Source organism: Salvelinus alpinus, chromosome 24, assembly GCF_045679555.1.
Source record: "Salvelinus alpinus chromosome 24, SLU_Salpinus.1, whole genome shotgun sequence".
NCBI classification, from domain to species: domain Eukaryota; kingdom Metazoa; phylum Chordata; class Actinopteri; order Salmoniformes; family Salmonidae; genus Salvelinus; species Salvelinus alpinus.
Genome location: NC_092109.1, coordinates 31,352,592 through 31,369,901, shown reverse-complemented (window position 1 = coordinate 31,369,901; position 17,310 = coordinate 31,352,592). Strand labels below are relative to the sequence as shown.

The following is a 17,310-nucleotide window of genomic DNA, read 5'->3' as shown; positions in this document are numbered from 1 at the left end:
ATCTGCAAAAAATGTGTATGTGACCAATAACATTTGATTTGATTTGACCATCTCTGTCTGAACCATAACAGAAAGGCCATCAAGTGAAACCAGGGACAAGAAGGGAGCTGTCTGAGTGAGTCAGGGAGGATATGAGGACATCTATAAAAGGGAGAGAAGGGCCAAAGAGGAGGACTCTATGTGCACCACAGAAACAGAACAGAAAGGAAAACCCAGGGTGATTACAAGGAGTAGGGGGGGGCAGTTAGGAGGAGGAGGGGGCAGCCAGAGAGGAAGAGCAGTTAGAGAGGAGGAGGAGGGGCAACCAGAGAGGCGGAGAAGGGGCAGCCAGAGAGGGAAGCTGAAGCACTTTAGTGGAAGAAAGGCAGCCATACTAACTGAGGAGCATGAGGGATCAGTTAGGAGTTAGTGCCTCGGGACAGGTGTCCAGCTGGGTCCTCTGGTCAGAGACAAGCTCCTCCAACCACTCTACCTTTACCCTCTCAACATCGAGCAGGGCTTTGTGCTGCACAGCAGTGGGGACACACAAACACACACGTATACAAGAGCACACACATGCGTGCGCGTAAGAACACACTAACACCCACAACACAGCAAAGACTGAGAGCAAGGAAAGAGAGTGTTAGTGAAGGTAAAGGAGGAACCAAGGAGGCAGCAGAAAAGAGGGCCTGCCCTACTGTATTCAGACCCGTGGGCTGGACTGTAGATTCCTCCAACTCAGATTCTCACCACTGAAACCCCAACTCCCACACGTACCCTGACCGTATGTCTCTCCCTCCCCCTCTCCGCCTCACATTCCCTGTGTCTGAAAGCAATGGCATCCAACTCACAGAGATGGACAACATGTCTGCTGCTGTTACCTGGGACTTGTCTGTGAGGACAGTCTTGTCAATGCTGCTAATCTTCTCATTGAGTTGGTCCAGTACCTCCTTCTCCCTATGTAGCAGGGCCATCTCAGAGTCCTGCTCCCCCTCCAGCAGAGCCCGCTCCACCTCCATCTGCACCACACACACACGCACACACACACACACACACGCACGCACACGCACACACACGCACACGCACGCACACGCACACACACACACAGCTTAAAATCAGTATTGTTAGCTCCCCAAAGCCAGGCACAGATGGACCAAAACTACCCCCCCTCCCCAACTACTGTCATTACCCAGCCACTGTAAACACTCATTTCCTAACTCCACAAAGTATCCCAACTCATAAACACACACGTCAACCCCCACTGACACACACACACACATAGCACACAGCATGGGTGAAGCTCCCTCCATTCACTCTCCCGTGCTGTGCTCTGTTGTGCTATGTTGTGTTGTGTGGTACTGTGTTGTGCTGCATACCTCTCTGATGGATTCCTCCATCTGGTTGTCCAGGTCTTTGATCTTCTGCTCCAACTCTTCTATGTTGTTCAGCACCTGGATCCTCTCTTCCTCGATACGCGTCACTTCCTGTTTCAGATGCACATCCTCCGTAGCCTGCTGCTGGTGATATTACAGAGCCATCATCAGTCCATGGGCCTACATACTATCAATCAATCAATCAACCAATATAAACTATCAAGCAATCAAGCAATCAATCAATCAACCAAATGTATTGTATAAAGCTCTTTTTACATCAGCAGTTGTCACAGAGTGTTTTACAGAAACCCAGCCTAAACCCCCCGCTATCTACTCACAATGTGTGTTACTGTCAACACTGTGATGATGTCATGTCTTAAACACGATACGGTCCACTACAGGATCATGCCTCATTTAAAGCTATGGTACATGTTTTTATGTTTTCTTAACAACCTTCTGATTTGTAGCTAATAGTACATTGGTTAGATGGAGCTGCCTCAGATTGCTGTCAGCGATAATGAGGGGGAGTAATGCCCCTTCCATGTGTCTGTAATGCAGCGGAGATTCAGGTCCCTCAGGAGAACAGGGACTGGGTTAATACTCTACTGTCTCACAAGGAGTCTACTGCACAAGCCTCAATGATCTCCTATCAGTAAGAGAGCCCTGCTGCCACCAGAGAGTCAACATCAGCTCCAGTCATCAGCCCCTGATCTAATCCACACACATCCGGGCACACACTGTATCTGACACATCACAACCTCTATCATATCTGCTGCCTGCTCCACCTCCAGTTAGAAGCCTTCAGGAGTCCTGCTGAACAGCAGTCAGAGCCTCACGTGGCAGGCAGCAGTCCTGGGATTAATGGGCTGTTTCAGAGGCAGTATCTGACTGGCTGCTCCACTGTTCCACTGCCCAGGATTTAGGAATATGAGATGGAAGAAGAGATTGGATGGTTCAATAACTAATGTATTTAATGGGACTCTGACACAGCTGTAACAAATTATAGTGGAAATGTATTCTCTACATGGAATGAAATATAATATTCATCTTGTAGTTGGGTACCAAATGAAAGTAGTAAAGTAGGCCCCAACATATTTTATTTTCCAAATACACAAAGCTTGTATGATTATCTGTTGTAATGGTATAAATATTCATATCAGCTACAAAGTAGGTACCGGGTATTATAAGTACTTTAATATTAACAAAACATCTTACACACAGCACACGAGTGCGCACAGTTATTCTACTGAGGAAAAAGTAATTTCCTGTTCCCCTTCCTTTCAGAAAGTCTGAGTGGTTGTAACTGTATTCCCCAGAGAACTCCTCCATTAAAACTAAACACACGAAGTCATTACTGATCTAGAGTGGAAAATGCCACAGTTTTACAGCACCTCTAGAACTGTAACAGTGGCTCTGGGACTGAGACTGGGGTTAGGTGCAGAGAGACTGACTTCCTCGTGACATACTGGGGCTCCGTTGGAGGTGTACTCTGTGTGTAAGAATTCCGTATATCTTTAACAACACTGATACCTCAACCCCCACTGCTCTGCATAGTTTCCTCTACATTCACACCAACTCTGTCATGGGTGAACACACACAGCTATGTCGGAATGAGTTACTGTGTCATGCAGATGCTTTGATAAATCCCTCCCTAACCCTGTAATTATCAACAACAAGGCAAGGGGAATTCCTTCTTTCATTTCATACTTTTCCCACTCATGTTCTACTGTGAGTATGTGTGCACCCACATGTTTGGCTGTCTAAGATGATGTGCTTGTTTGATGTTGAAAGGGTTAGCGATGAAAGACCTCGGGTCTCAAGACAATGTTAGACATGTCACCAGGACTTACCCTGGCTCTGTGGTGAGGGGAGGGTGAGGGGACAATGCTGCGCAGGCTGACAGCAGGTGACTGGGCCCTGGCATCCCTGGCCTCTCTGTGCCCGCTGTGGCGGCGCTGGCGGACCCGCCGCTCCTCAGCCAGCTGGTACTCCCGGACTTTGGTGCCAAAGCCGTTTTCCCGAGCGGTGCCACTGCCGGGGGAGTCGGAGAACACTGACTCATCATCAGACTCCTGCAGCTTCTCCAGCTCCTTGTTGATCTTCTGCAGGTCGGAGACGGCCGACCCGCCCTGTTCCCGGCCCAGCTCAGTACACAGGCTCAGGATGGTCTCCAGCCGCTGGTGCTCCTATACACATTACAGGGAGAGGACCAGTGGTTAACACAGTCACACATTACAGGAAGAGGACCAGTGGTTAACACAGTCACACATTACAGGAAGAGGACCAGTGGTTAACACAGTCACACATTACAGGGAGAGGACCAGTGATTAACACAGTCCCTCCTTACAGGGAGAGGACCAGTGATTAACACAGTCCCTCCTTACAGGGAGAGGACCAGTGATTAACACAGTTACATTAAGAGGTCCAGTGGTTAACACAGTCACACATTACGGGGAGAGGACCAGTGGTTAACACAGTCACACATTACAGGAAGAGGACCAGTGGTTAACACAGTCACACATTACAGGAAGAGGACCAGTGGTTAACACAGTCACACATTACAGGAAGAGGACCAGTGGTTAACACAGTCACACATTACAGGGAGAGGACCAGTGATTAACACAGTCCCTCCTTACAGGGAGAGGACCAGTGATTAACACAGTCCCTCCTTACAGGGAGAGGACCAGTGATTAACACAGTTACATTAAGAGGTCCAGTGGTTAACACAGTCACACATTACAGGGAGAGGACCAGTGGTTAACACAGTCCCTCATTACAGGGAGAGGACCAGTGATTAACACAGTCCCTCATTACAGGGAGAGGACCAGTGATTAACACAGTTACATTAAGAGGACCAGTGGTTAACACAGTCACACATTACAGGGAGAGGACAGTGGTTAACACAGTCCCTCATTACAGGGAGAGGACCAGTGATTAACACAGTTACACATTACATTAAGAGGACCAGTGGTTAACACAGTCACACATTACAGGGAGAGGACCAGTGGTTAACACAGTCACACATTACATTAAGAGGACCAGTGATTAACACAGTTACACATTACATTAAGAGGACCAGTGGTTAACACAGTCACACATTACAGGGAGATGACCAGTGGTTAACACAGTCACACATTACAGGGAGAGGACCAGTGATTAACACAGTCGCACATTACATTAAGAGGACCAGTGGTTAACACAGTCACACATTACAGGGAGAGGACCAGTGGTTAACACAGTCACACATTACATGGAGATGACCAGTGGTTAACACAGTCACACATTAGATTAAGAGGACCAGTGGTTAACACAGTCACACATTACAGGGAGATGACCAGTGGTTAACACAGTCACACATTACATGGAGATGACCAGTGGTTAACACAGTCACACATTAGATTAAGAGGACCAGTGGTTAACACAGTCACACATTACATGGAGATGACCAGTGGTTAACACAGTCACACATTAGATTAAGAGGACCAGTGGTTAACACAGTCACACATTACAGGGAGAGGACCAGTGGTTAACACAGTCACACATTACATGGAGATGACCAGTGGTTAACACAGTCACACATTACATGGAGAGGACCAGTGGTTAACACAGTCACACATTACAGGGAGATGACCAGTGATTAACACAGTCACACATTACAGGGAGATGACCAGTGATTAACACAGTCACACATTACAGGGAGATGACCCGTGATTAACACAGTCACACATTACAGGGAGAGGACCAGTGGTTAACACAGTCACACATTACAGGGAGAGGACCAGTGATTAACACAGTCACACATTACAGGGAGATGACCAGTGATTAACACAGTCACACATTACAGGAAGAGGACCAGTGGTTAACACAGTCACACATTACAGGAAGAGGACCAGTGATTAACACAGTCACACATTACATGGAAATGACCAGTGGTTAACACAGTCACACATTACAGGGAGAGGACCAGTGGTTAACACAGTCACACATTACAGGGAGAGGACCAGTGATTAACACAGTCACACATTACAGGGAGAGGACCAGTGATTAACACAGTCACACATTACAGGGAGAGGACCAGTGATTAACACAGTCACACATTACAGGGAGAGGACCTGTCACGTTCCTGACCTGTTTTCTGTTAGTTTTGTATGTGTTAGTTGGTCAGGACGTGAGTTTGGGTGGGCAGTCTATGTTTTCTGTTTCTATGTTGGTTAATGGGTACCTAATGTGGTTCTCAATTAGAGGCAGGTGGTTTTCATCTCCTCTGATTGAGAATCATATTAAGGTAGGTGGTGTCACATTGTTTGTTTGTGGGTGGTTGTCTTCCGTGTCTGTGTCTGTGTCTGTGTCTGTGCACCACACGGGACTGTTTTCGGTTTGTTAGTTTTATGTAGTCTGTTCCTGTTCATTGCGTTCTTCACGTTATATGTAAGTTCGTGTTCAGGTCTGTCTGCATCATTTATTTGTTTTGTTAGTTTATTCAAGTATAGTTTGTTTTTCGTCGTGTTCTAATAAATCATTATGTATTCACAACCCGCTGCGCCTTGGTCGAATCACTACTCCTCCTCTTCGTATGAAGAGAGAGAGGAACACCGTTACAGAACCACCCACCAAATAACCAGAACCAAGCAGCGGTGTAATGGGAGGAAGGGACAACGCAAGAAGGAGGAATGGACATGGGAGGATGTTTTGGACGGTAAAGGTTGCTACACATGGGAGGAGATCCTGGCTGGAAGGGATCGCCTCCCATGGGAACAGCTGGAGGCACTGAGGAGAGCAGAGGCAACCGGAGAAGGGAACCGGCGTTATGAGGGGACGCGTCTAGCACGGAAGCCCGAAAAGCCCGTGAGTACTACCCAAAATTTTATTGGGGGGGGAGGCTAAGAGGTAGTGGGCCAAGGGCAGGTAGGAGACCTGCGCCCACTTCTCAGGCTAACCGTGGAGAGCGGGAGTACGGGCAGACACCGTGTTACGCAGTAGAGCGCACGGTGTCTCCTGTACGTGTGCATAGCCCGGTGCGGGTTATTCCACCTCCCCGCACTGGTAGGGCTAGATTGGGCATTGAGCCAGGTGTCATGAGGCCGGCTCAACGCGTCTGGTCTCCAGTGCGTCTCCTCGGGCCGGCATACATGGCACCTGCCTTACGCATGGTTTCCCCGGTTCGCCTACATAGCCCGGTGCGGGTTATTCCACCTCCCCGCACTGGTCGGGCGACCGGGAGCATTCAACCAGGTAAGGTTGGGCAGGCTCAATGCTCAAGAGAGCCAGTACGCCTGCACGCTCCGGTATTTCCGGCGCCACCTCCCCGCCCCAGCCCAGTACCACCAGTGCCTACACCACGCACCAGGCTTCCAGTGCGTCTTCAGAGCCCTGTTCCTCCTCCACGCACTCTTCCTATGGTGCGTGTCTCCAGCCCAGTGCCTCCAGTTCCGGCACCACGCACTAAGCCACCTGTGCGTCTCCAGAGCCCTGTACACAATGTTCCTTCTCCCCGTACTCGTCCTGAGGTGCGTGCCCTCAGCCCGGTGCCACCAGTGCCGGTACCACGCATCAGGCAAATAGTACGCTTTGAGAGTCCAGTGTGCCCTGTCCCTGCTCCCCGCACTAGCATGAAGGTGCGTGTCCTTAGCCCGGTGCCTCCAGTTCCGGCACCACGCACCAGGTCTACAGTGCGCCTTATCCGGCCAGAGCCATCCGTCTCCCCAGCGCCATCTGAGCCATCCGTCTCCCCAGCGCCATCTGAGCCATCCGTCTCCCCAGCGCCATCTGAGCCATCCGTCTCCCCAGCGCCATCTGAGCCATCCGTCTCCCCAGAGCCATCTGAGCCATCCGTCTGCCCCGAGCCATCTGAGCCGCCCGTCTGCCCCGAGCCGTCAGAGCCGCCCGTCTGCCCCGAGCCGTCAGAGCCGCCCGTCTGTCCCGAGCCGTCAGAGCCGATAGTCAGTCAGGAGCCGCTAGAGCCATTTGTCAGACAGGATCTGCCAGAGCCGCCAACCAGACAGGATCTGCCAGAGCCGCCAACCAGACAGGATCTGCCCGAGCCGCCAACCAGACAGGATCTGCCCGAGCCGCCAACCAGACAGGATCTGCCAGAGCCGCCAACCAGACAGGATCTGCCAGAGCCGCCAACCAGACAGGATCTGCCAGAGCCGCCAGTGAGCCATGAGCGTCCAGAACCGCCAGCGAGCCATGAGCGTCCAGAGCCGTCAGCCAGCCATGAGCGTCCAGAGCCGTCAGCCAGCCATGAGCGTCCAGAGCCGTCAGCCAGCCATGAGCGTCCAGAGCCGTCAGCCAGCCATGAGCGTCCAGAGCCGTCAGCCTGCCATGAGCGTCCAGAGCCGTCAGCCTGCCATGAGCGTCCAGAGCCGTCAGCCTGCCATGAGCGTCCAGAGCCGTCAGTCAGCCATGAGCTGCCCCTCAGCCCGACGCTGCTAGTAATCCAGAACTGCCCCTCAGTCCAGAGCTGCCCCTCAGTCCAGAGCTGCCCTTCAGTCCGGAGCTGCCTCTCTATCCTGAGCTACCTCTCTATCCTGAGCTACCTCTCTATCCTGAGCTACCTCTCTATCCTGAGCTACCTCTCTGTCCCGACCTACCTCGCTGTCCTGAGCTACCTTGTCCCGGAGCTGTCCCTTATCTTGGTGTTGCCACTTATATTAGGTGGGTGGAATAAGAGGGTGGTCATTCTAAGGGGGAGACGTAAGCTGGGATTGACTATGGTGGGGTGGGGACCTCGCCCAGAGCCTGAGCCACCACCGTGGTCAGATGCCCACCCAGACCCTCCCCTAGACTTTGTGCTGGTGCGCCCGGAGTTCTCACCTTGAGGGGGGGGTTATGTCACGTTCCTGACCTGTTTTCTGTTAGTTTTGTATGTGTTAGTTGGTCAGGACGTGAGTTTGGGTGGGCAGTCTATGTTTTCTGTTTCTATGTTGGTTAATGGGTACCTAATGTGGTTCTCAATTAGAGGCAGGTGGTTTTCATCTCCTCTGATTGAGAATCATATTAAGGTAGGTGGTGTCACATTGTTTGTTTGTGGGTGGTTGTCTTCCGTGTCTGTGTCTGTGTCTGTGTCTGTGCACCACACGGGACTGTTTTCGGTTTGTTAGTTTTATGTAGTCTGTTCCTGTTCATTGCGTTCTTCACGTTATATGTAAGTTCGTGTTCAGGTCTGTCTGCATCATTTATTTGTTTTGTTAGTTTATTCAAGTATAGTTTGTTTTTCGTCGTGTTCTAATAAATCATTATGTATTCACAACCCGCTGCGCCTTGGTCGAATCACTACTCCTCCTCTTCGTATGAAGAGAGAGAGGAACACCGTTACAGGACCAGTGATTAACACAGTCACACATTACAGGTAGAGGACCAGTGGTTAACACAGTCACACATTACAGGGAGATGACCAGTGATTAACACAGTCACACATTACAGGAAAAGGACCAGTGGTTAACACAGTCACACATTACAGGAAGAGGACCAGTGGTTAACACAGTCACACATTACAGGAAGAGGACCAGTGGTTAACACAGTCACACATTACATGGAAATGACCAGTGGTTAACACAGTCACACATTACAGGAAGAGGACCAGTGGTTAACACAGTCACACATTACAGGAAGAGGACCAGTGGTTAACACAGTCACACATTACAGGAAGAGGACCAGTGGTTAACACAGTCACACATTACAGGGAGAGGACCAGTGGTTAACACAGTCACACATTACATTAAGAGGACCAGTGGTTAACACAGTCACACATTACAGGGAGAGGCCCAGTGGTTAAAACAGTCCCTCATTACAGGGAGAGGACCAGTGATTAACACAGTCCCTCATTACAGGGAGAGGACCAGTGGTTAACACAGTCACACATTACAGGAAGAGGACCAGTGGTTAACACAGTCACACATTACAGGAAGAGGACCAGTGGTTAACACAGTCACACATTACAGGAAGAGGACCAGTTGTTAACACAGTCACACATTACAGGGAGAGGACCAGTGGTTAACACAGTCACACATTACATTAAGAGGACCAGTGGTTAACACAGTCACACATTACAGGGAGAGGACCAGTGGTTAACACAGTCACACATTACAGGAAGAGGACCAGTGGTTAACACAGTCACACATTACAGGAAGAGGACCAGTGGTTAACACAGTCACATATTATTGCCAATGTACTACTCATTAGACTCAGACTGTGCTATTGGGATCCAATTGTTTCATAGATGGGTATTTTCATCTATTTACAGTCTTTTGTCAACACAATGGGATCATGTCATCACCCAAAAGCCCAATCAAACAACCTATAAACTACCCATAGAAACACAATAAAACCAGAGAAACCACATTTCAAATGTAATCAAGTGATTTTCCGAGGAACACAAAGTTCAAATGAGTCTTAACCAGTCTGACCAACAGTCTGACCAACAGTCTGACCAACTGGTTCATGGCGCACCGCTCCGTGTGTTCCATCTCTTTACAGCAGGAGTGTGAGAGTGTGTTCAGTCAATGAAACATGATGACAACTAGCCAGCCCAGAACATCCAATTAGCCTTCTCAAGAAATAAAAGCTGAAATCAAAGCACTATAAGCACTTTCATGTATTCATAACAGTCCCTAGTAAAGAGACGGGACCAGACGAACTAGCAGAATGAAACCAGGTGTCGAAGTCACACAATCAGAGCCTGCTAGAGTAGTAGACTCTAGACTGAAGAATAAAGGCAGGATAATAATAATAATAATGACATAATAATAAAAAAGGTTTAATAATAATTAATAAAGTGCATTAGACAACAAGTAAAATGATTGATCTAAGGCTGTGTTTATCTCACCAGTCTCTGCACCTCCTGTTCTCTGAGCCTCTCGTCTCTCTGGTGCTTGTGGTAGTCTGTAAGCTCCTCCTTCCCATTCAGAGAGCTGATGCTGCCTCTTCTTGATCTCAGCCCCAGCCCACCCTTCCCAAAGGACTGCCTCCTCTCCCCCAGGCCCAGGTCCAGGCAGGGTGAGGAGCCCCGCAGGCCCCCATGCTCCAGTTCACAGCCCAGAGAGGCCAGAGAGGCCAGAGAGGCCAGGCTAGCCCTGCGGGGAGTACCCGGTACGCTGGCCGTTGCTAGCACTGTTACGTCTGGCGGCCGCTCCAGAGGAGACAGGCTGCGCCTCGTTTTGGAGGACATGGGCACAGAACCCTTCTCCCCTCTGTGGGAGCCCATGGAGCGGCGTGGGGGCAGGGACAGGGCTGCGGAGTCTGCCGACCGGTGGAGGCGGGGTAGAGAGCGGCTGTGGGTAGAGCCCAGGCCGTTGAGTGACCCTGTAGAGTACTTCCTCTGACGTGGTGCAGGGTCCATACCATTGTCCCCGTTCCGGCCCTGGGCATAGAACCTGCGGCCTAGACGAGGGCTGGAGGGCATGCTGGCCGCCCCACTGTGGCCCTGAGGAGGACTGGGTGCAGGCTCCCCATAGGAAGAGGAACCATTCCACATGGACAGGAGAGAACTGGCTACTTTTGGGCGATGACTGTCAGAGGAGCTAGAGAGGAGCAGGCTGTCCTGTGATTGGTGGCGTGAGCGGGTGTATGGCAGTTTGGGGCTGAGAGGACGCTCACCCTGGCGAGGGGAGGGGGGCATGCTACTGCTGGTCATGTAGGGGAGGCCTCTGGAGGAGGGGGGGCGCTCGGCACTCCTGGGGGGCGTGGGGGACAGGGGGCTGGTAGGGGGCAGGCTGAGGTAGGTACGGGTAGACTCTGCGCTGGCCCTCAGGCTAGCCTCTAGAGCACTCTTCCGGCGTTGCAGAGTCTCCATCAGGTCCTGCAGCTCCGCCTTCGATCGGGAGCCTCTCATCATGGTGCCACCCACTGAGCCGCCATTGCTGTGCTCAGTCTTTACACAGTCTGTGGAAACATCAGATACATAGAAACCAAACTCTCATTAATATGTATATATGATCCTGTCTTGGAGCACAGTAAAACACACCCTATACTCAAGCCTAAAGCCAAAAAGCTGAGAGAGACTGAGGCAACCAGCCTGAGTGGGATCTAATAACCAAACAGTGATCAGCCCCTGTAGTATGCTGACTAAGGAGGGAGAAACCAGCGAAGAACGTCCTTCAGACGGTTCTGGGCCCAAAACAAACAGTCCGTGGTTAAGGAAAGCTTCTTCTAAAAATGGAAGAATGCTGGCGGAGTGAGACAGGCCGGAATACCTTTGTACTTTCTGGCACTGAGGGAGAGCCTGGACCCTGAGGAATCACCTCTGTCAGCACGCCCCTTCCTCCCACCGACCCGGCACCCGCGGCCCAGTATGCAGTGCAGGGTTTCTGCTCTGAGACCACCTGGGCTGGCTGACCTCAGGCTCTGTTTATCTGTGCTGACATGCTGTCATTTGTTCTCTCAGCGGATAAACTCACACTGGACAGGGGAGAATGTGGTGGACTTCCATTTATTTATACCTTACATGGGCAGTTTGACCCAAGGACTTTGGCTGTGTACATACTCGCTTAGCTGAAGAGTATAACCGTCAGACTTGAGTAAAGCAGAGTAGAGTCAAGCAGAGCCAGAGCATGACCCTTGCCCCCAGCAGACAAAGAGACAGATAGATAGAGAGAGAATGAATACATTCTGAACTCTGAGAACCACTTCCTTACCACACAGCAATCACAGTGACACCTTGGCACTTCTGGAGGTTCCTCATGCAGGGGAAAAGGGAATAACCAGGGGAGAATGGCAGTAGGATTGGGAAATGTAGAGAAATAGCGGTAAGAGTGTAGTCTTCAAGGTTGTGCGAGAGAGAGATCGGTCCCTACCTGAGCTGTAGCCCATAGTGGCGACAGGACTCTTCTGGGGCTGCATGCTCTTCATACGTCTGGCCTCCTCAGGGTGGTTAAAGCGGAAGAAGTAGGATTTACCCAGACAGAGTGTGAATCCTGGATAAACAACAGTCAGAACTGACTCTCTCACAAATACACACACATTCACCAGAGCGCTTTGTAGAGTATTTTGAACACAGCCATACACACACACTCACACACAACAGCATGTTTCTACCTTGGAGTAAAGGCTTTACTGAGTTTTCTCCAATTACATCAACGCCCAAGTAAAACACATTGTTTAATGCAGAGGTCAGTAGTGTAAGACATTGTCACGATGCCTCAGTCCAGGCAGCATATGGAGCACATTGCAGATACCCTGTTCTCTAAACCATACTCTCTGGAGCCGAGGAGCTAAATGAGGAAACCTTACAGAGTAGGAAAACAGATCCTAGGAAAATAATTCAGCCTCCAGCATTAATGGTATCTGAGATGGAAACAAAATTCTCCTCACTTTTGTGGACAAAGAATTGACGACTGAGAAGGCTGCTCTGTGTCCCTGAATCAATATGCCATTTCTCTTTTATCTATGTCATTGAGCAGGGCTGTCTTCCACACTGAGCTACTGTGATGATTTCAGCAATATTTACCCTCTGAGACTGGGGCTATGACAGAGATGTACAACTCCCTCCCCCCAAACACACACGCGCACACACACACACACACTTCAGGGTCGGAGTCTTCTGGGTCTGATAATCCAAGGTTTCCTGCTCTGCCAGGCTGATGGTTCTTCAGGAAGTGGGGTATCCTTTTACACAGTCAGCTACATACAATCCATCAGCATTAGTTAGTTCTCCCTGCTCTGGCCACCTGAAACAGCTTTCCCTCATATGAGAAGTGGGGTGGGGGGGGGGGGTTTAAAGCATCACAGCAGGGCAGCAAGGCAGAGCAAAAACCAGACAGAGGATTTTTGTTTTATACACACCATTGGGGAAACCCAATTCACAGAGTCCTCCTACACATTTGGGTTCTACTCAATGTGTGTGTGTTATATGACTAGCCTTCCACTGGAACTACGGCTACTTTGTGAAATGATATAGTAGGCTGTATATTACTAACTGATAAGACCTGTAATAAATTGTTCTAATAAAACATCTTCGCAACAACGTAATCCTCTATTAATAATCTGTCTACTACAGAGAATGGCGGTGTGATACCTCAGATAATCAAACACCCAGGGCTCAGGGAATCCCCCTCTCACAGCCCCTTCTGAGAATAGTAGCCTATCCCTTTTTGTCTAATTAAGTAACCACATAATGACCACTAATGACATGGTTCTTTTGGAGCAAAGATGTAAAAATGAGGGACCAATGCGCAGGCCGCTCGACTTCTGATTCGGGACCAATGCGCAGGCCGCTCGACTTCTGATTAGGGACCAATGCGCAGGCCGCTCGACTTCTGATTAGGGACCAATGCGCAGGCCGCTCGACTTCTGATTAGGGACCAATGCGCAGGCCGCTCGACTTCTGATTAGGGACCAATGCGTAGGCCGCTCGACTTCTGATTCGGGACCAATGCGCAGGCCGCTCGACTTCTGATTAGGGACCAATGCACAGGCCGCTCGAACTCTGCATGCATCTATGCTACCTCCCAATCACATAAAAAAATAAGAGTGATCAATTTACATAATTCTTAGAAATAAGTAGGACTATTGCCATTATTGTTTATTTTTCCCCAAGGAGTACCAACCCACTTCTGGGAAACGTGCAATGAGTACCAAACCACTTCGGGGAAACATGCAAGGAGTAGCAAACCACTTCGGCGAAACGGTGTAACCATATGAAAATGATTAAGAAAAGCGCACTCTTGGCCATACAGCTCTATTTTTTATTTATTTAACCTTTGTTTAACTAGGCAAGTCAGTTAAGAACAAATTCTGATTTACAATGACGGCCTACCCCTGACGTCGCAGGGCCAATTGTGCGCAACCCTATGGGACTCCAAATCACCGCCGGATTGTGATACAGCCTGAGATGCACTGAGATGCAGTGCCTTAGACCGCTACGCCACTCACGAGCCCCTTTAAACCCTCTCAAGTTTAAACAGTCCCCTAAAAGGTGTGCGGCATATCCTACTACTGAGTCCATACAAAAATGCACTTCGGGTATTTCAATGGCTTTAAAATAAAATAAGAACATTGACTATTTTGCGCGTAACTCTTTGACAAACTGGACATAACCAAATAAAACCATGTATAGCCTACAATTGAACAATGAATCCAAACTGGAGTTCGCGAAAGATTACTGACTGGTTAAAAAAGTTATTATCCTGCAAGATGAGGAGGGAGAATGGTGAAACAGACACGCATCTTCTCTGGAGCAACTTTTGAAAACGTCTGAGATGTTTTTGTTTCGAGGACGACAACTAACCTTTGTGTGCTGTCCCATTCAAACTGTTGAGCGTTGGTGATGGACGGAACTCCTCTGCCTTGGATTAGCATGACAAAGGGACAGAGGCGCTTCCCACTGCTACCTTGACGAGTCCTCAGACACTCCTCCCCATTCTCAGACGGAGCCCCAAACCCGGGGACTGCGCAAGTCTGGTTGGCTGATTTGGGTGGTCGCAGACGCGCCAAATTGGGGAGGGGAGGGGGCTTTGGCGGGACGGCGGAGAAGGGGGTGGGTGACGGGGGATGCTGTAACCCCAACCCCAAGGGACAGTTAAAAATGTTTTTTTAAATGTAACCTTTTTTAACTAGGCAGTTCGAGTTTACAAACGTGGATATCGACTTTTCCAAAAAATACATCTCTTCCTACCTTGTAGGCCTACTGTCACGTTCCTGACCTGTTTTCTCTTGTTTTGTATGTGTTTATTGGTCAGGGCGTGAGTTTTGGGTGGGCAGTCTATGTTTTCTGTTTCTATGTTGGTTTTGGGTTGCCTGGTATGGCTCTCAATCAGAGGCAGGTGTTTGACGTTTCCTCTGATTGAGAGTCATATTAAGGTAGGTTGTTCTCACTGTTTGTTTGTGGGTGGTTGTCTCCTGTGTATGTATGTATGTATGTATGTATGTATGTATGTATGTATGTATGTATGTATGTATGTATGTATGTATGTATGTATGTATGTATGTATGTATGTATGTATGTATGTATGTATGTATGTATGTATGTATGTATGTATGTATGTATGTATGTTCGTTCGTTCGTTCGTTCGTGCCACACGGGACTGTAGCGTTTGTTTGTAGTCGTGTACCTATTCGTGCGTTCTTCACGTTATATGTAAGTTCGTGTCCAGGTCTGTTTTCATCGTTTATTTGTTTTGTAGTTTATTCAAGTATAGTTCGTTTTCTGTCTTCGTTGTTTTGTCGTGTCTTAAATAAATCATGTCATTTTTTTAAATTCCCATGCACCGAAAAAAAACTGTTAAATAGGTTCCATCGTATTCTTAACTCTAGGCCTGCACATATGCACATTCTGGTAACCTATTGGCACATGCGGTCTAGCCAACAGCTCACAGATACAGTACGGGTATATGCTACATGAGGAGGATTTATTATGGACAAAAGTGTGAGATTATTTTTATTTGTCAAATGCCAGCCAATCATTGATCATCATGTCACCAGAATAAGACTCTCGTTATTTATTGAAAGGAGCATCAAGCTCATCACCGTGCACATTCACTACCCTGTGAAGTTAATCATCATTTATTTAATCTAGCCTGATAAATGGCATGCTTTCCCATGATGTCGTGACATGTTTTATCCGAAATGTAGGACTACTTTACTCGCATAAAAGGGTTGGATGTAAACCTGGTTAATGTAAAGCCATTTTGAGAATGCTGGAATGATATTTAGGATGAATGTGCGCATACCTACAGGAGATTTTTGAAGTAGCCTAATCAGATTAAAACATAGTGTCTGGTTGTGTTTATGCCATATATAAAATGTAATACCTTTTAAAAGTTAAATGACAAATATTTAGGCTGTATTGAAGCGTTAGGTTGTAGGTGCGTGAAAGCAAAACATATTTTTTTATACAACCCCTCCCCTATTTTGGACCCCCCCTTTCCCACAGTACATTTAGAACTGACCCTAATCGACCCAAGCTGACAAAGCAGTCCAAAGAGCAATGTCTAAAACAAAATCATCAGCACGTTGTGCACATCACTCAAGTCTCTAATCAGTGCTTTTCCTTGTTTATTTCACACCTAAATAATGTAGACCACTGTATGTTTCCCTTAGGGCATTAAAAACGACAGAAACCAGGTAGAGCTACTACAATGGTCCTGGTAACACTACAAACACTAATACATATGGCTAACATTATAATAATATAATAATAATTATAATATAACTCATATTAAACTGATACAAAGAAGCAGTGACAGTGACTTATGAACTAACAAATTCACGACTGTCATCTCTCAGAGTATGGACCGTGGGATAGTGTGTATGTGTGTGTGTGTACTGTCTGTGTGTTTGGGGTGTATTTGTACAAGTGAAGTTAGGCAGTGGAAGGCAGGGGCCTCGCCCACTGCTGAATCCCTTCAGGCTCTGCTCTCCATCACACTCACAACTGCTGTTACATCATGGGGAGGGGCTGCTGATTACTTCCAGATGCTGCTCTTTAGTCCTTGTTGAAAATCTCTCTCAACACACACTCTGACTCACACAGACTCTTGTGCGCGAGTGCGCGTGCACACACACACACACACACACACACACACACACACACACACACACACACACACACACACACACACACACACACACACACACACACACACACACACACACACACACACACACACAGTATTAAACACACCAAACAATTTTCTCTCTTACACGCCAATGATGCAGAGATGATGAGTGGTGATCAAGTCGATGTGTAATGTTATTTCATACACTGCGTGTGAAGGAGGGGAGTGAATACCAGACACGTACTGTACCATACTTAGTATCTTTGCTGAGAAGCATCTGTGTGTTTGTGTGTCTAGGAACTGCGAGCACAGAAACTTTATCGACTACTACCCCTTCTACTGTAAACACTACTGTCCCACACAGACTAGGGAGATCCCAGTGAGAATATATAGATGTATACTTTGGACTCCGACATTGCTCGTCCTAATATTTTTATATTTCTTAATTCCTGTCAGGTGGTGGT

The 17,310-nt window shown here is 48.4% G+C and overlaps 1 protein-coding gene across 12 annotated transcripts in view; it reads right to left on the bottom strand.

Annotated features, from left to right (window-relative positions):
- LOC139551797 (pleckstrin homology-like domain family B member 2) overlaps nucleotides 1–17,310 on the bottom strand; it is a 35,225-nt gene that overhangs the window by 13,758 nt on the left and 4,157 nt on the right. For 7 of the 12 annotated variants that reach the window (XM_071363145.1, XM_071363146.1, XM_071363148.1 and 4 more), the window contains 5 exons: nucleotides 12,146–12,265; nucleotides 10,180–11,234; nucleotides 3,203–3,538; nucleotides 1,356–1,496; nucleotides 861–998 (listed from right to left, as the gene is read on the bottom strand). In XM_071363145.1, coding sequence (XP_071219246.1) covers nucleotides 861–998; nucleotides 1,356–1,496; nucleotides 3,203–3,538; nucleotides 10,180–11,234; nucleotides 12,146–12,265 — 1,790 coding nt within the window. Of the gene's footprint in view, nucleotides 1–860; nucleotides 999–1,355; nucleotides 1,497–3,202; nucleotides 3,539–10,179; nucleotides 11,235–12,145; nucleotides 12,266–14,577; nucleotides 14,796–17,310 lie in introns of those variants that run through there. The other 5 variants (XM_071363149.1, XM_071363143.1, XM_071363150.1 and 2 more) reach the window with 5 other exon arrangements.